The sequence below is a fragment of the Euphorbia lathyris genome, chromosome 7, assembly GCF_963576675.1.
Source record: "Euphorbia lathyris chromosome 7, ddEupLath1.1, whole genome shotgun sequence".
Classification (NCBI taxonomy): Eukaryota; Viridiplantae; Streptophyta; class Magnoliopsida; order Malpighiales; family Euphorbiaceae; genus Euphorbia; species Euphorbia lathyris.
Window position 1 is genome coordinate 15,802,195 of NC_088916.1, and position 19,304 is coordinate 15,821,498.

Here is a 19,304-nt window from a genome sequence, read left to right on the forward strand (position 1 = left end):
TCTCTAACCTCTCTCAAACACAAAGCTCTAACCTAACCTCTCAAACAAAAATTACGATCATCCCTCTCACTTAGAAGCAGCAGACAACTCACCAAAAGCCCTAATCTCTCATTCATTTAATCCAATTTCCTAAAAACCTAATCTACTCTTATCTTTGTTTCTCCATCATGGACTTGTTATCTGTTGTCCCTTCTTCAAGAACGACTTCTCCTTCTCTCTAGAACAAATGTGGATTGAAATTTAAATTCAATTTACTCAATTTACTTCTTCTTATGCTTGTTATGTTTGTTGTGTTAATTCGTTCAATTAAACTCAATTTACTAGTTCATCTCTTTACTTCTTCTATCTGTTTTTTTTTTGTTCTGGTTCTTATTGAACATTTGGTTTGTTTTGTGTAAATTGTAATTTAGCAATTGAGCATTTCAATTTAGCAAGCAATTTGGGAATAATGTAATTTGGTTGATGCAATTTGAGTTGATTGAAGCAATTTGGGGGGAATGATATAATTTGATTGAAGCAATTTGGGAGAATTATTATATGCTTAAGTTTAATGAAATTTAGTAAACTTACTGAAGCAATTTGTATATAATTAATACAATTTAGGTTAATTGTAGCAATTTTAAGTCTCAGAATCGGCTTTGGTTGTCATTTGGCGCTGTCGTCATCGCTTCTTTGCTCTTCAAGTTGCTGTTAAAGAGATTGATAAGAAATTGCTTACACCTAAAATCAGTGATAATTTGCTTAATGTTTCCATTGATAATTAGTCTAATATAGTTATGAAGTTATGCTAGGCACTGTTAAGATTTCCATTGGTTTTATTTGGACAATTTTTTTACACATAATATTTACTTTGCCCCTACTATCTGCAGGTTCTGGATCCGTCCCTGCTTCCATCTACCGAAATCGCTTTCAAGATGTTGGCTTCTGTCACGGCACAGTTCGATTTTTTATAAGTTTTTTATGTAACCCAATTATTTTCTTACTAACATTAAAGACCTTTTGAGCTACACTTACTCTAATAGTTTCAAGTAGTAACTTTTCAAATCTGTCTGAGGAAGCTAATCTCGAAAACTTTGTGGAGAGAGAGCAAGATCATCATTTCGGAAAGAAAGAAAGAAAAGCTTCTTATTCATGATGGTCGAAACCATAAATTTATTTTTATAGTTTTCCCTATAATATATAACTTAAATTTTTTAATAAGAAAAAGTTTAGGGGGAAATGGTAGCTCTAAAAGGCCTAAGGTCACAAAAACATTTACCTAAGAGATTACATATCACTCGACTTACCGTAAATTACATATGTGATGTACAACATTTGTTCTATCTCACATTTTGATGTACAACCTTCAATTTTGCATAAAAAAATATACAACATTTTGGTGACCTACCGCTAAAGTGTATAACCGGTAATTATGACTAGTCAACGTGCCATATCAGCAATTTGGCCTTCATAAGAATCAAAATGACTTCATGTTAACTGTTCATAGTTACCGGCTATACACTTTAGTGAGATGTCACCAAAATGTTATATAGTTTTGCATGCAAAATTGAAGATTGTACATTAAAATACGAAGAATGATAAGGGTTATACATTACGTGTGTAATTTACCCCTAGACGAGGAATTAGACAACCCTAACTAAAATCAAATCCAAATAAAAATGTCACAACAATCATTTGTTTGCTTACCATTAAATTCGTATTTTGAATTGATATAGATAGAGTGGTAGCAAACCACCAGGATGCTCTTGCTCTCACCGACTTGCAAAGTGCCAGTTAATCTTTGAAAAGTCCAATTCAATGCACATCCACTATTATGCAGCATTGATTGAAAAAATAAAATTGAAGTAAAACCCATTTTTGACTTGTAAGTTTGACTCAAAAAATCCCCTTTTTCTCTACCTATAAAACCCCCTTCAACCTTATTTTCATTCTTCCACATTAACCAAAATATGAACCTCTTTCTAATTTCCTTCTTATCCATTCTTTCTCTTACCTCCTTCAAACTCATTTCAGCTTCCTGCCACGTGGACGATGAAACCGGTCTCTTAGCATTCAAGTCGGGTATAACCCACGACCCATCCGGCCTGCTAACCTCTTGGAAACAGGGCACCGACTGCTGTACTTGGTCCAGTATATCTTGCTCCGATGCTAATCGGGTCACCTCCTTATACCTTATCGTGCAACCGGATAATCCCAATATCTTCTTATCCGGTACTATCTCACCATTGTTATCAAAAGTGCAAAATCTCGATACCATTTACTTTCGAAATTTGAGAAATCTCACGGGTACTTTCCCCACTTTTCTTTTCGGGTTACCCAAACTCAAATATGTATACATTGAAGACAATATGCTTTCGGGTCAAATACCCGCTTCCATAGGCAATCTAACCCAACTCGTAGGGCTGAGTTTAGCTGGGAACCGGTTCACTGGGTCGATACCGAGTTCAATCTCCGAGTTAACTCAGTTAACTCAGCTACTACTCGGAGACAATTTGCTCACCGGTGAAATCCCATATGGGATTAGCAAGATTAAGACTTTGAATTACCTTAGTCTCGAATTGAACATACTTTCCGGCCCAATTCCTGATTTTTTCTCATCATTCACTAATCTGAGATATCTTGAACTTTCCCACAACAGATTTTCCGGGGAAATCCCAGCTTCATTATCAACATTAGCATCAAAATTAGCCTTTCTAGAGCTAGGGTTCAATAAATTATCAGGAAAAATCCCAGATTTTCTTGGTTCTTTCACAATACTAGATACACTAGATCTTTCATGGAACAATTTGAGTGGAACAGTACCAAAAACATTTGGGAATCTGACAAAAATCTTCAACCTTGATCTTTCTCATAATTCTCTTACAGACCCATTTCCGGCGATGAATGTGAAAGGAATCGAATCACTTGATTTATCGTACAATGAATTCCATCTGCAACAAATACCCAATTGGGTGACTTCTTCTCCTATCATATACAAATTAGGGCTTGCAAAATGTGGAATAAAGATGAAGTTAGATGATTGGAAGCCAAAGCAGACATATTTCTATGATTACATTGATTTGGGTGATAATGAAATATCAGGAAGTCCAATTTGGTTGGTGAACAAGACTGATCATTTGATTGGGTTTAGAGCAACTGGGAACAAGCTGAAGTTTGATTTGGGGAAATTGAGGTTTGGGGAGAGATTGAAATATTTGAATTTGGGAAGGAATTCGGTGTATGGAAAAGTACCAAAGAACATAACAAGGTTGAATTATGTGGATGTGAGTTATAATCATCTCTGTGGAGAGCTTCCACCAAATAAATTCACAGCAGCTTCATTTGTTGGAAATGATTGTCTTTGTGGTTCTCCACTTGCTCCTTGCAAACTCTAGGAGATTATAGGATCACTTATGTAATTTGTATTCCTTTTTAAATGTTGTAGATCAATTTAGGCTATGTTATGATTTATGCTTATGTACAATTTTGTTTTGGCCATAGATTGCCAAAATAATAAATAATCTTTTCTCTCCTCTTATATTTACATTAGATATATTAGTCTGTAATTAAGTGTAAGTGTAGTTCATTTGATTAAATTAGTGAAAGTAAAAAGAGAGTGCGTTAGCGATCGCATAGACTCTGATAGACCAATTTTAATCAATCTTTTATTAGGTTTAAACTTATTAGAACTAACTTTCTAATAACACTTAGATCTAACAGTGATTAGTCCAATTCATTTGAGCAATCAAAGAGTCCATATGTCATCACGTGTTCTAGAATAGGTAAGCCAGAGTGAATTACAGCGGGTATAATTACAACTGAAATTGTTTCTTCCATCACATCCAAACGGATAATTGATTTCATGGAACACTTCATACTCAGTAGGTTTAGAATCTTGCATACTATAATTGTAGACAATGGTAAACAATTTGATTGCCAAGCATTCAGGATGTACTGCGAGAAACTACGCATCAAGCTCTAGTTTACCTCGTTTTGAGGCCTTGGTAGATAACTATCCAAATCACTTGATTTAATAGTTCAAACACTTATTTATATTAAATGTGTTTGATAATTTTAATTCTTCAACCATTTAAATTTTTCAATTAAATTAAAAATTACTTATTTTGATAAATTCAAATATTTAACTTAAAATTTTAAGTTGAACATTATCGATTAATATTTTTATAATCAATACTTATTTTAAATATTTATCAAACAATTGCATTATTTAATACTTTCAGCATCTAGTACTTATTAGCACTTAACTTTTAGTTTTATTAAACAGCACCACACTTTTCATTCAAAAAAATAGCACCTCGCTCTCAAACTAACAGTACTGCTCACCTGGACCTTGAATGACCAAATTTGGTCATTCACCGTTAGATTCAAGCTTATTAGGATCATATGGGGGAGATTCAAACCATCCTAAAGCTTTTAGATTTAATAAGTTTGGATCTAACGGCGAATGACTAAATTCATTTGGTCTACTGCTCAAACTAATATAGTATATATTATTTATTTATTTATTTATGACGTTATCTGGTTCGACTAATTCAAACCGGACCAAATGGCCATGAGCTATTTATAAATCGGGTTTGAAGTCAAAGGTCCTGTTTGGTAAAGAGCGTTTTGGTATAAAAAGAGCGGTTTTGACCAACTTTAGAGATTTGACCACTGAAACCGCTAATCGGAGTGTTTGGTGAAAAGAGTTTTGAAATGAAAACGCTAATCAAATCAGCTAGTGTAATCAGCTAACAAGCTAATGTAATCAGCTACTAACAACTACTTCCCAAACAGGCCAAATTCTGTTTGGATAACATTGCTAAAATTGGCTTTTTCCTTCTTTGGCTTCTCATCCCCTTCTTCCCCTCTTTTGACCATTTTCTCTCCTCTTCCTCCTAATCAACTCCGGCGATTTCCAACTCTTCCCACCGCTCTATTTTCTTCCTTCACAGATGTACGAAGGCCGAATAACTCTGGCGACGGCAATTACAGATCTGGAGTAAGTTCTGTCGAACTTTCAGGTTTGTTTTTTGTTTTTATATTTTTACATGAAATTGAACAATTTAGCACATTGATTATGGTTTGAAAGGTTGAAATTGTTGATTGTTTTATTTAAATTTAGTAAGTTGAGTGAAATTAGTTGGAAATTTAGTTATATATTATTTGGGGATTTGAGTTAATTTTCTCAATTTTGGTTTCAGTTTACTTTTATTTGTGATTTTTGATATTTATGGCTAGGTTTGATATCTGAACCGTGGAATTTATAGGTTGAGGTTTCGATTTACTGTTATCAAAACATTCTCAGAGAACGTTCTTTTCCCAGTTCGTCTTTCTCTGATCTTTGATTTTTCTTTTTACCCTTTATGGACATATATTTTGATATCTATCCATGGTTTCTAAAAATTCAACTAGAAAACTAGCTTTGTCAATCTATCCCTAATCCATGTATAATGGTGTGGAGAAACATTCAACGTGTCTGTCTACAGCAAGTCTTATAATCTATCTCTCAACTATTTCTGCTATTGTTTCAACTTTATGTGCATTGTTTCTGAGAAGTTGAAGATGAATTCAGTAAGTGAAAGGTCTTGTTGGAGAATTGGTTTCACCCAAATGCAGCTCATGTAGTTCTGAAATCTGTTCCTGGCTAAGAAATTGCTGTTTCTTTTAGCAATTTAAGCTTCGATCTGGTTCCATCTTTAAAAATTGGCTTCATTTACTTATCATTATGCTTTTTTTTTCTCTTAATTGAGAGCTGAATTCTAGCTTGAATTATGATTTGGTAGAAATTGTATTACTCATTTGTTTATTGCATTTTTGTGGTTCAAACTTTTCAAAGCTGAAATTGTATGATTCATTGCTGCAGATACGTTTGTAACTTGCATTTAGGCGATTCTTACTTCCACTATCCATGCTATGGAGATCGTCACTCAAAATGGCAGTGGAAAACAGTTTGATGAAAGTGATACATCTGTGAAAATAAAGGTCTTATTCTTCGCTAGAGCTCGAGAAGTAACCGGGTTGTCTGAGATGCCATTAGCAGTGTCATCTGGTACTACTACCAACGAGTGTTTAAACAAGCTTGTTGCTAAGTTCCCAGGGCTAGATGAGATACGCAGCTGCATAGTTCTAGCTCTAAACGAAGAGTACGCAACCGAGTCGACAGTGGTTAAAGAAAAAGATGAGTTAGCTATTATACCTCCCATCAGTGGTGGCTAATTTGTTCTTCTTAGTTCTGTAATTTGTCTATAAGAAGCAAATAGTTTTTGTTTGATGTATAATGGTAAAGCAAAAATGTGAATGTGGATATATTTTGCTATGATAATGGTAATGTCTCATCCTCATTTTGGATTTTTTTTTTTTTTCCGTAATGTTTAATATTTGTAACAAGAAAACATGTGCTCTGGCTCTTCTTCGGTCAATAAAAAGTGGACCTACAAATTTTGTTGTTTTACATATTATGATTAGTTCAAAATGTTTCACCAGTGTCTTGAACTTGTTGGTATGATTAATTTTCCAAGTGTTGTATACTTGGTAGAGTATGAGACCATTTGATAGGTCACTTGTAAGTTAAAGCACGCCACATTTCAAGTAAGCTTAAGTATAGAAGGTTTCTAATGTATTCGGCTCTAAATTTAGCCAAAAAAGATTGATTATCCCTTGAAGTTACAAAGTGTTTCTCTAGCTGTTCGAATTTGCTTAATAATGATTTATTCACCGCTAAATTTGTTTAAATTGATTTATTAGTTTCTTAAACAGGCTTATGGTGATAGAATTTGCTTGTCTTTCAATTTGTCCAGAATATATCTTACTCTACCATGTGGAGTTAAAAGGTTAATCGTGCTACTTTATGTAAGTTTATGAGACTAATGAAACACTACTCAATTGATTTTCTGAGCCAAAGGGCTTTTGTTAAAAATGCTTAATCCAAAATCAACCCAGCTCGTTGTTAATGTAGGTGGGTTCTGGCTTAAAAATCAAATGTCAAGCCCCGTCCATATAAGCCCAGCTAAAAAAATAAAATTTTTACTTAAAATAAACATTTCATATATAAATATATAAATTTACTAATTAGGCTATGTTCTTTATCGCTGAAAAAAACGGAACTAAATTGAATTGAACTGAATGCTACTGAATTAAACTGAACTGAATTGAACTGGACTGAACTGAATGTCACTGAATACTGAACTTAATTTAACTGAATGCTACTGAACTTAACTGAATGTTACCGAACTTAACCAAACTTAACCGAACTTAACAATAATATGATATTAGACTTTAAAATAATTTTAATGATAATATTGGATATTAATAAGCTTATAATAATAATAATAATAATATCAATAATAAATAAATATATTATTAAACATAAAACTAAATTGAATATCAAATAAAAGCTCGGCTTCATAAAATCTTGGCTCGATAAAAGATTATGAAATTAAATAAAAATGAGTCTAATTTAAATTAAAAATACAAATTACATACAAACACAAATTTACATATAATTTAAAGTCTATGAAATTAAATACAAATTTTCATATGAATACAAACTCTTAACTTTCTATTACAATTAAAGGTTAAGGTGCAAAAAATATCCATAACGTTTGGGGTCAGGAGTAATTTTACCATTAACGTCTAAAATGGTGCAGTTTTATCCCTAACATTGATAAATTGAGTAAATTTCAGAAATAATTCATAATATGGATGCAATTCCTAATTTTCAAACATGGATGCATACAATTTTATTTTTTTTATTAAATGATATATATTTTAATAAACTATCATTTCTTGACTTTTATCTAATTTATAGATAATGATAAACTATAAATAAATAATAATAATGATAAATTATAGATAAATAACAATAATGATGATAATAAATTATATATAAATAATTATAATTATAATAAATTATGATAAATTACTGAATACTGAAACTGAATGCTGAAGCTGGATGCTGAAATCTATACAATATACTAAATCTGTAGTTAGTAGTGCTGAGGTGTCATATCTCAGAATTGTCAGCTGAAGTGTCAATTTCTTATTATTATAGCTCTTCTTTAAAGCTTTTTCCTTGCTTTTTATCTTCCACGGTACCTTGCTTTTTACAAACTCACATTCTCTTTCTGAACTGGGATCATCTTCCACGGTTGCTTCTCTATACCAGAACCAACTGTTATGGTAACTGCTCTTCTCTCTTTTTTCATTGTTCATGTTGTAGTCTTCATTTCTTCTGCTCTCTTGGTAAATTTCTTTTCAATTGTTAGTGATCTGTATTTTCTAACCGTTCTTTTATTCTTATTCTTACTGCTAAGGATCGGTTTGCTCTTTCCGTCATGCAACGATCCACATCCATTGCTAATGCTGCTTGCTACTCTGGCTAGTGGCCTATCGATTTCTCACTTCCGCTGTGTCTATGGTAACTGCTATTACCCGTGCTTTCTCTTTTGTTTTTGTATCGTTTGCTCTTTCTGAACTGGGTTCGCCTAAAATCGTTTGAAATCGTTTGCTATTTCTGAACCAGGATCGCCTATTCGCTGTTCTGATGGTAACTGCTATTCTCTAATTTCTTTTCTAATTTCTCTTATGAAAGTTTGATTTCATTTGTTTCTAAACCATGCTTGGGAAGTATGCTTATTAGGAGGGGAATTATCTAACAATGTTTGGAAAGTAAGGCTATTAGGATGGGAGAGATTTCAAAGATTAATATGAGAAGGATGACATTCACCTGTGTCGGGCCAAGTATATGGCTGACATCCTAGACATAGTGAAGATGATTGACTCCAAACCTACACTGACTCCCATGGCCACCACGCCAACACTTTCAAAAGAGCTTGGCATCAGTTTAACCTCTGGAGATTAATATCGAAGCATTGTGGGAGCACTTCAATACTTAACATTCACTCGTCCTGACATTGCATTTGCAGTTAACAAATTATGTCAGTTTCTACATTGTCCGACTGATGAGCACTAGAAATGAGTCAAGAGGGTTCTACGCTACATTCAAGGCACATCAGACTTTGGGATAGTCATGTCCATCAAACCAATAGATCACATTCATTGTTACTCCGATAGTGATTGGGGAGGGTGTCCTGATGATCGAAGATCCACGGATGCTTTTTGTGTCTATCTTGGATCCAGCATTATATCGTGGCAGACCCGCAAGCAACCAACAATAGCCAGATCCTCCACAGAAAGTGAATACAAGGTAGTGGCAAATGCCACGACAGAACTCCTATGGTTCAAATCACTACTCTCGGATCTGGGCTTTCCTTTACCCACCCCGATTTAGTTATGGTGTGACAATGTTGGAGCAATTTATCTCACTTCAAATCCAGTTTTTCATGCCCGTACGAAGCACATTGAGCTAGATTATCACTTTGTCCGCGAACAAGTTCACAAAGGATTCCTCAGCGTCAGATTTATTCCAACCGATGATCAGGTTGCAGACATACTCACCAAGCCGCTAGCTCCTGCTCGCTTCATGATGCTACGCTCTCGCCTCTTTGTTCGTGCCCGCCATCGGCTTGAGGGGGGGTGTTAGAGATAATGTTCCTATTATCTCTGTAAATAGATTCTTATCTAGTTAGAGTTTCAATTTTTCTATATCCCTAGGTAGGTAGAGTTTCAATACTATTATACTTGTGTATTGTATTCCTATACAAACTACAATTGGCTCACTATAAATACAAGACCTCTAAGCTATAATCATTAAGGTGATTCAAATCAATATTGTGCCTATTACTTATCTCTCTCTATCTCCATATTATTCTGCATATCAAACTATACATTCAACAAAAAGATCTTCAAAAATCTTAATTTTTAGTCACCAATTTGATGGGAAATTGATGTTTACATTCACAGAGTGAATGATGCTTCTGATGTAAATACAGGCAATGATACAAATGCAGATGTTGAAAAAATTTCAATGCGTGTCAATGTTAAGTATGGGGATAAGCATCAGAATTGTATGCGTGTCCAATCTGTTATTGAGGCTTAAAGTGGTATCTTTTTTAAACGTTAAACTTATATTAGTGCTATTCGTTGATATGCATTGTTTTCTAGCATTTTGCATAATGTTAGAGAAGAGTTATATATTGACCACCAGTACTAAACTACTCCCATCATTCTTTAGAGTCGTTTTCTTCTCATTAGAACTTAGAAGTACATGTTCATTCAACTTAATAGAAAATAAAAAACTAGATGAGGAAGGTGTTAATATGTGAACATTTTATAGGAAATGACATTGAATGGAATAAAGATTTGCAGCAATATTATCAGCAGCTTTGTCACGTGTCCATGTTTTTCCACCATTGGTAGTTCTCAATAGAACCCCGCTGCCCCACCACCCCACCCCCCGGCGCTGCCCATGCCTCATCCTTCATTTGATTCTATCGATCAAAATTCTGCTTTGGATGGAGGTTTTTAAAGCTTTAAATAATAACCATGCTTTAGAAGTAAGGTTATTAGGAGAAAAATCATCTAAACCATACTTGGGAAGTATGCTTATTAGGAGGGGAATTATCTAACAATGCTTGGAAAGTAAGACTATTAGGAGGGGAGAGATTTCAAAGATTAATTTGAGTTTAGGTTAAAAGATCTTCGAAAATCTTAATTTTTAGTCACCAATTTGATGGGAAATTGATGTTTACATTCACAGGGTGAATGATGCTTCTGATGTAAATACAGGTAATGATACAAATGCAGATGTTGAAAGAATTTCAATGCGTGTCAATGTTAAGTATGGGGATAAGCATCAGAATTGTATGCAGTTTGGAGTCCATGCTTTTGCTGATCACCTGATAAGATTTTTATAACTTATCTTGCTATAAGGTATTCAATATATTCTTCATACAGTTTACAAACAAACAAGTTTTATAAATGCTTTGGTTTCTCATTCTCATTTTGGCAGTGATGGGATACATCATTCATATTATCCCGTTAAGTTTTGTTCCTAACGGCTTAATAATATGAATGGCATATCCAATCCGTTATCGAGGTCTAAATTGGTACCTTTTTTAAAAGCCAGGTTGTTATTTGATTGAAAAATGAAGTTCATAAATAACATGTAATTTCTCTTTTATTTTTACTTCTTTCATTGACATGTTTGAACTTATCTAAATATTTATCGATTTCCATGTAAATTTAAGTGATTGTGATTCACTAGCATGATTTCCCTTTAACTTTCCGTTCGAAAATGGACTTCATCCGTGTTTCCCTATTCACATAATTGAGATGAAAGATGCTTAATGCAGGTCTTTGTATATCTGATGCTATTGCTGATGATGTGTTTTGTTTTGTTAACTTATTCTATGTGAGCATATAGGTCAAAATGGCATTGCACATTTACTGAAATTGGTTTTCATTGGATCTTTCTTACTGTTAAATGGTTAAGTTTTCATTCATTATGGCATTCTACTTTACATACTTATATGGTGTTTGTTTCAAGAATGTACATAATCTACATTTTCGTTTTTATTTGTTCTAAGGGCTACACTATGTGAATTGCTTTTTCAACGTAGAGTGAAATGGGTGTTCTCTTGCCCCATATGATATCATCAATCACGTATTTCGTAGACTGTCTCTGCAGGCCATGTTGCTTTCGTAGACTGAACTGAACTGATTGCTACTGAATTGAACTGAACTGAACTGATTGCTACTGAATTGAATTGAACTGAACTGAACTGAACTGATTGCTACTGAATTGAACTGAACTGAACTGAACTGATTGTTACTAAAATTAAGTAATAAAGAACAGAGCCTTAATATTAATAAGTCGAGCTAGCCCGGATCGAACGTGCTATTTGAATAAACTCCAAGCCCGATCCAAAAAAATAAGTGGGTTTTAGCAAGCCTATACCAAATCTAAAGTCAATTTTCATTGTTCAAACTCAATCCAAAGACACATGATGGGGTCTTGATAGGCCAGACGGGTGGCCGTACCCGTGAACAGATCTAATTACTGCTTAATACATGGTGCATTTGAATCATAATGAGCAGTCAATTAACTGCTTGTCTAAACAAAATGATGGTATGTGATCCCTTTTCCTAAGGCGATCCAAAAGGAACCCAATACTGAATCAATAAACACTATATATGATTTAGTCAGAGCAATTACTTTCTAAATTTGGACTCATCACATCACTGAAAACTAGCCAAAACCCAACCTATAAATAAATTCACTTAAACCCCAAGACTAACATCATCATCATCAACACAAAATCCCCCAAAAAAATGAAGCTTTTCCTGATAATCCTAACAACACTGATCTTCCCAATCCACGCTTCAATCATCGGCAGCGAATTAATCGACCAAACCTGCAAAAGAACACCATACTACGAACTCTGCGTATGGTCACTTCTATCAAACCCCCAAAGCTTCAACACCGACATCAATGGCCTAGCAAAGATCATGGTGTACAGCATTGAAGCTAAAGCAAGCAGAGGGATTCACCGAATTAATAACATACTTGAACATGGGCAAAGTATAAAGGCGAAAGATAGGCAGAGATTGAAAGATTGTGGGAATCGTTATAGGGCGATTATAAAGGGAGATGTTCCTGAATCAATTGAAGCAATTCGAACTGGGAATTATAAGTTTGCTGAAGAAGGTAGTTTTGATGCTGCTAATGAAGCTATGTCTTGTGAGGAAGAGTTTATTGGTGGTTCTTCGCCTCTTTCTGATACTAATGTTGCTGTTCATGATCTTTCTATTGTTGCTGCTTCCATTGTTAAGATCATTATCAACAGTTGAGTTTGGGAGAGATGAAGTTTTCATGATCTCACTAGTTTTTTTTGTTTTTAATAAGGTTTTTTGAGTTTAGATTCTTGATTTTTTTATGAATTAGGGTTTGATTAAGTATCAAGTTGGGATTTTTTAGATAATAAGACTAGTTTTGTAGTGTTTGATCTTTTTCTGTTTTGAATCAATGAAATATATAATTCAGAACAATTAATGATGCGATGAATTCAGGAATTTATTCTGGGGTTAATTTTAACACCGTGGTTATGGATAATTTTTCAAAATCTGGACAAGGCTGTCCAACTTTTTTAGCCGCCAGAGTATCCATGATGCATTCACTAAAACATTAAAAGTATCCAACGTTTAAAAGTGTATACTTTCTTCATTCCATTATTTAAGTCGTTTTAGAAAGTGATTTTTTTTCAAAATATTAATCATTTTGGTTTTCCAAGAATTTTTAGTTTAATTTTTTTATCCAAATATTGAATTTGTTTTTTAACATTCAAATGTTTTTTTTTTAATTAAAAGTTCTTTATTGGCTGATATCAGTTAAAAGTATTGAATACAAAAATGGAGGAGTGTCAAACCACTCACCACGAACAGACGGAGAACCGACCGCTATAGCTAAGCTATGAGCCGCGCAATTCGCTGAATGTTAAAACGAGACAGATATATTGACCATCTCGTGAATTAAAACTAAACAATCACCTATTATATCACAAGCATGAACAATGAGTATTCTGATTTATAGCATGTACCACCGCCAAACAATGAGTTCGTATCTCGACATCTTTATAATTTCTTCCTTTCAACCAGGATAACGCCTCCTTCACCGCCATCGCCTCAGCTATAGCAGGCTCGAAAAAACCATCCAGCACCCCATGTTTTGCAAATGAACAAATACCATTATGGTTACAGATAAAAAAAAAAACACATGAGCAATAGTCCTCCTCATTGAAAATACTTGCATCACTGTTACAAACATATCTACCTTCATCCGGTCGAACCCATCTGTTCGAGAATGACTCATATTGTGGGACTGAAGTAGTCACATTTTTAAATTTTTATTTGTCTTTTTCATAAATTAAGTTTTAATTTAGAAATTAAGTTATTTGAATTTCAAAAATAAGAAATTAATTTTTTTAATGAGAAAGACATAAAAATAAAGAGTTGATTGAAATTAATTAATAATGGTAATATAATTCTATAATTATTGAAAAAATAAAGTTAAAATAAATAAAAACTTTATAAGATAAATTAAGATTGGTGAGAATTGAAGTCGAGAACCTCTTAAATGAAATCATGCATCTTAAATCATTTCATCCGCTTTAAAATACTAAAATAATAATACATATATAGTGTATATAAATTAATATTAGGGGGTTAAAGAGGCGAAAGATAATCAAGAAAGGAGTCGGTGGTCGGAAACTTCGGCCCCGGAACAATGGCTGAATCAGAATTAAATATTCAGATGGTCAATCAATAAAAAAAAAAAAAATATTAGGAAATACTGATTTTGTCAGGATTAAGTACATCAACATTGGTAACGTTAAATCTTGTTACATTACCAACGGAAATTATGTTTTACTAACAAAAAATTCCAAGAATTTTAATTTTTTCTCATTTTATTTTTAATTGGAAACTTTTGTTAAAAAAAATTTATAATTAGCTCACCACTCAACTTTAGCTTCGACACATATCACATACAACTCTCTCGGAAGAAAATATGTCCTTCTCACAAAAAGTGGTTCCTTTTTATTGCATAGATCTCTTAGCTTATAAAATATATTATTTTAATTAAGTGGTGGCTACTTTTTGTGAGAAATACATGGAAAGAGACACCGAAATAGAGACAACAGATTTTCTTACTGTGCATATCTACAAGGTGTCTATTCTACTACATTTTATTGTGAGTATTAACACAAATCTATCTATCGCGGAATATTATAGTCTTGGTTGATCTCTCGTATGTTCTTGAGAGGAAGAAGATATGAAATTTTTGTTTTCTTATGCTTATGTTATTTATTTTAAAAACACCCATGAACGAGAATAGATGTGGAATAGAAATACCGATGGTTATGATCGTTTTTTATTTAACCACATCCATCGCATCAGTTTGATATCTTTAATTCTATGAACCAATACTCTGGTGTTTGAGATAAGACAAAAATATGGTTAGAAAGAAGCCGTTGACAAGCGATCCACTCTGATGTCTAAATTGGTTAAGTATAGAATGGAGTGTTTTAGCGATCAAAAGGTAATTGCTAAGAATGTGAATATGTACCTTGATTGTGTGATATTTAGACGTATTTATAGGAAATTACCATCCTAGGAGTCCTTGGAAGACGATTTACACAATTTGGATCCTTCATGTTCTAAACTTCCTTGATTCTAGGTGATCCTGGAGGGATATAGTCCTAATCGAATACTGAGATCTTCCTATTGATTCACGTGTTAGCTAAATTTGCGATCTCCTGTGCTCTAGATATGCTTGATAGCTAAGATGGTGACACATGTATTGGTATTATTTGACATTTTCATCAGGAATAAAATACAAATGTAGCCCTATGATTATTAGAGAAGAGCGTATTTAGTCTCCACTTATAAAATAATACAATCTTCAAGTCTAATGTTTACCGGACGGTGCAATTTCAAATCTTATTAACGAAAAATTAGTTTTTCTTTCATTAATATAAGATTTGTAACTTCAAACCTAATTGAATGACTAAAACATTGAAGGTTGATGGCCAAAACATGAACTGCACCTGAAATAAAACTCATATTGCATTAGTGAAGTTGAAATTACACATTGAGTTTAAAATTATATTATTTTATACATCAATTATTAGTAGGGCGAGCTGAGCGGCTCGATAAAAGCTCGGCTCGATTTGTAAACAAGCCGTTCCTAAGCATGATTTACCGGCTCGGGGCTTGAGCATGCTCGATTAGAACAAATTTTACTTTTGTATAAAACTATATAGTTTTGTGAGGGCGAGCCTTGGCACAACGGTAAAACGTTGTTGTCGTGTGACCAAGAGGTCACGGATTCGAGTCTTAGGAGCGGCCTCTTGCCAAATAAATTGGCAGGAGAAGGCTTGCCCCTAGTACATCCTTGTGGTGGGACCCTTCTCGGACCCTCGCTCAGCGGGGATGCGTATTGCACCGGGCCGCCCATTTTTTTAATAAAACTATATAGTTTGTTGTGTTAGTTCACAAATATCTATTATCTACCCTAAACTTAATATTATGAAACATAATAAATGAGTAATAAACGAACTATTTATATGCATCTTGTTTATTTATTTACGAACTTTGCTTGTGAGCTTGTTTATGTATACAATTAAAAAGCTATTTGCGAGCAAACTTCATAAATATAATTAACCATTTACTCACAAACAACTCATGGTTAGATTAAAAAAAAATTAATGAGTGAGCTGAGCTTGAGCAAGTCAAAGCTCGGCTCAGACTCGAACTCGTTAATTTTATAGTGAATCGAGCTTGAATAAGCCAAAGCTAGACTCGACTCGATTACAGCCCTAATTATTAGAATAGTTAATAACTGAAAGAAACAGCACTATTGAAAAGATTATTTATTCCATTGGCATTCTAAGACCGAAAGAAAATAGGCATAATACTTTGTCCTTGCCATAAAATTTCAACTATCTTCCTGAAAATAGTTTCAAAATGATACTTATTCTTTTTCAATGGTATTTAATAACTCTATGTTTTTCAATAGAATTTGTTACTTGCAGAAAGTGAGACACACTCTCTCTCACGTGTCAAAATGCTCGTCATATGTCAAAAAAAAATGTTAAATAGATAAATAATTAGAAACTTTTATAAGTTTAAAGACATGTAAGTTTTGAAGTTTTTTTTTTTTTTTTTTTTAAAGAAGTTTTGAAGTTATTAAATGCAACGATAAGAATACAAGTTATTGAATACAATTGTTACGGAATCATTAGTAGATTTTAAGAATAGGAAAGTGAAGTTTATTAGGCGAAAATCTTACATAAGCAGAAAACAGCCTGTTGGAACAGGAAATACAAATTACATGTGGAATCCTACAACTTCCTAGAGTTTGCAAGGAGCAAGTGGAGAACCACAAAGCCAGTCATTTCCAACAAATGAAGCTGCTGTGAATTTAGTTGGTGGAAGTTCTCCACAAAGATGATTATAACTCACATCCACACTATTCAGCCTTGTTATGTTCTTTGGTACTTTCCCATACATCAAATTTCTTCCCAAATTCAAATACTTCAATCTCTCCCCAAATCTTAATTTCCCCAAATCAAACTTGAGCTTGTTCCCAGATGCTCGGAACCCAATCAAATAATCAGTCTTGTTCACCAACCAAATTGGACTTCCTGATATTTCATTATCACCCAAATCAATGTAATCATAGAAATATGTCTGCTTTGGCTTCCAATCATCTAACTTCAACTTTATTCCACATTTTGCAAGCCCCAATTTGTATATGATAGGAGAAGAAGTCACCCAATTGGGTATTTGTTGAAGATGGAATTCATTGTACGACAAATCAAGTGATTCGATTCCTTTCACATTCATTGTCGGAAATGGGTCTTTAAGAGAATTATGAGAGAGATCAAGGTTGAAGATTTTTGTCAGATTCCCAAATGTTTTTGGTACTGTTCCACTGAAATTGTTCCATGAAAGATCTAGTGTATCAAGTATTGTGAAAGAACCAAGAAAATCTGGGATTTTTCCTGATAATTTATTGAATCCCAGCTCTAGAAAGGCTAATTTTGATGCTAATGTTGATAATGAAGCTGGGATTTTCCCGGAAAATCTGTTGTGGGAAAGTTCGAGATATCTCAGATTAGTGAATGATGAGAAAAAATCAGGAATTGGGCCGGAAAGTTTGTTGAATTCGAGACTAAGGTAATTCAAAGTCTTTATCTTGCTAATTCCATATGGGATTTCACCAGTGAGAAAATTGTGACCGAGTTTGAGTTGATTTAACTGAGTTAACTTGGAGATTGAACTCGGTATTGACCCAATGAACCGGTTTCCAACTAAACTCAGTGCGTAGAGTTGAGTTAGATTGCCTATGGAAGTGGGTATTTGACCCGAAAGCATATTGTTTTCAATGTATACATATTTGAGTTTGGGTAACCTGAAAAGAACATCCGGGAAAGTTCCGGTAATATTCCTCAAATCTAGAAAGTAAATGCCATCAAGATTTTGTAGTTTTACTAACAATGGTGAGATTGTACCTGATAAGAAGGCATTGGGTTTATCAGGTTGCCCGGAAAGAGATATGGAATTGACCCGGTTGGCATCAAGGCAAGATATACCCGGCCAAGTACAGCAGTCGGTGCCCCGTTTCCAAGAGGTGAGCATGCCGGATGGGTCATGGGTGATACCCGACTTGAATGCTAAGAGACCGGTTTCATCGTCCACGTGGCAGGAAGCTGAAATGAGTTTGAAGGAGGCAAGAGAAAGAATAGATAGGAAGGAAATTAAAAAGAAGTTCATGATGATGTGAGGTTAATATGGAAGAATGAAAATGGGGTTGGGGGTTTTATAGGTGAAGAGACAAAACATGATTGTTGAGTCAAACTCACAAGTCAAAAATGGGTTTTGTTTTATATAGTATTATCTTATCCTATTCAAACTTTAGATTTTCAATTAATGCTGCACATAGTGCATATGCATTGAATTGGAGTTTTCAAGGATTATTTGGCACTTTGCAAGTGGTAAGAGACCACTCAAACTATATCGTTAGTATTTTATAATATCTCACCAATTAGTGTTTCAAAAAAAAGTGTTCATTTATTTATTTTATCATTTATTTATTTATTTATTTTGTGGTATTATTTGGTATATCATTTATTTATTTATTTATTTTGTGGTATTATTTGGTAACATTTGCCGTAAGATATATTGAAGATTTGAGATAGAAAAGTTGCTAAAACCCGTCTTTTTTCGATGAAAATAGCTTCTTCCTCTTCCCAGGAATGGAATGAAGAATTAGAAAAAAAAATGATTATCTTATTATTGATAGATAGATATAGAATATTCTATATCTATTTAGAATTATAATAAGGCAACTCAAACGGGCGGAGGCTCTCTATTTGCTTGCAATGCCGGCTGTTCTCATGGACTCATGGGTGACATTTGATATATTATAGATGAAAAATTATCGGATTCTTTAAATTTTTCGCATGACACAATTTTTAATATGTAGCAATAGTTTTTAAAAAATTTCATATAAACTTAATATATGGATAAATAAGGAATTAATTTTTTTTATTATTCATATATAAATTTTATATGGAAAGAAATAACTAAAACAATTATCACGTGTACATGTCATTTGTCAAAAATTGTGATGTAATGTGTCAAAAATTGTGATGTATGAAGAATTAATAAATCCGATTATCATTCATGATGAATTAAACGTCACCTATAGAAATACCGCAGGAACAAATGTCACCTATAGGAATAAATATTACCAAATGATACCATGAAGGGCAAATGACAACTTTGAATACCACAAGGGCAAATAAGCCTTTGTGCCTAAAACATTTACATCAGTAAAGTACTTCCTGAAATAAAAGGGT

General features: G+C 33.5%; 4 protein-coding genes across 5 annotated transcripts; 3 read left to right on the forward strand and 1 right to left on the reverse strand.

The window, feature by feature from the left end:
• Nucleotides 1-1,924: 1,924 nt before the first annotated feature.
• LOC136201262 (LRR receptor-like serine/threonine-protein kinase GSO1) lies at nt 1,925-3,517 on the forward strand. The gene has a single exon (XM_065991886.1). The coding sequence runs from the start codon at nt 1,950-1,952 to the stop codon at nt 3,372-3,374; it is 1,425 nt and encodes a 474-aa protein (XP_065847958.1). The 5' UTR covers nt 1,925-1,949; the 3' UTR covers nt 3,375-3,517.
• Nucleotides 3,518-4,810: 1,293 nt separating this feature from the next.
• On the forward strand, nt 4,811-6,341 carry LOC136234853 (molybdopterin synthase sulfur carrier subunit). Of its 2 annotated transcripts, none has more exons than XM_066024342.1 (2): nt 4,811-4,981; nt 5,846-6,341. In XM_066024342.1, the coding sequence occupies exon 2, from the start codon at nt 5,896-5,898 to the stop codon at nt 6,196-6,198; it is 303 nt and encodes a 100-aa protein (XP_065880414.1). In that variant the 5' UTR covers nt 4,811-4,981; nt 5,846-5,895; the 3' UTR covers nt 6,199-6,341. The 2 variants fall into 2 exon arrangements, with proteins under 2 accessions (XP_065880414.1, XP_065880413.1); XM_066024341.1 differs by having other exon boundaries at nt 4,813-5,003.
• A 5,788-nt stretch (nt 6,342-12,129) lies between these two features.
• LOC136201223 (cell wall / vacuolar inhibitor of fructosidase 1-like) lies at nt 12,130-12,844 on the forward strand. The gene has a single exon (XM_065991843.1). It carries the CDS (start codon nt 12,214-12,216, stop codon nt 12,730-12,732), a length of 519 nt encoding a protein of 172 aa, XP_065847915.1. The 5' UTR covers nt 12,130-12,213; the 3' UTR covers nt 12,733-12,844.
• A 3,851-nt stretch (nt 12,845-16,695) lies between these two features.
• LOC136200737 (receptor-like protein 12) lies at nt 16,696-18,245 on the reverse strand. The gene has a single exon (XM_065991166.1). The coding sequence runs from the start codon at nt 18,214-18,216 to the stop codon at nt 16,792-16,794; it is 1,425 nt and encodes a 474-aa protein (XP_065847238.1). The 5' UTR covers nt 18,217-18,245; the 3' UTR covers nt 16,696-16,791.
• Between the last annotated feature and the right edge of the window lie 1,059 nt (nt 18,246-19,304).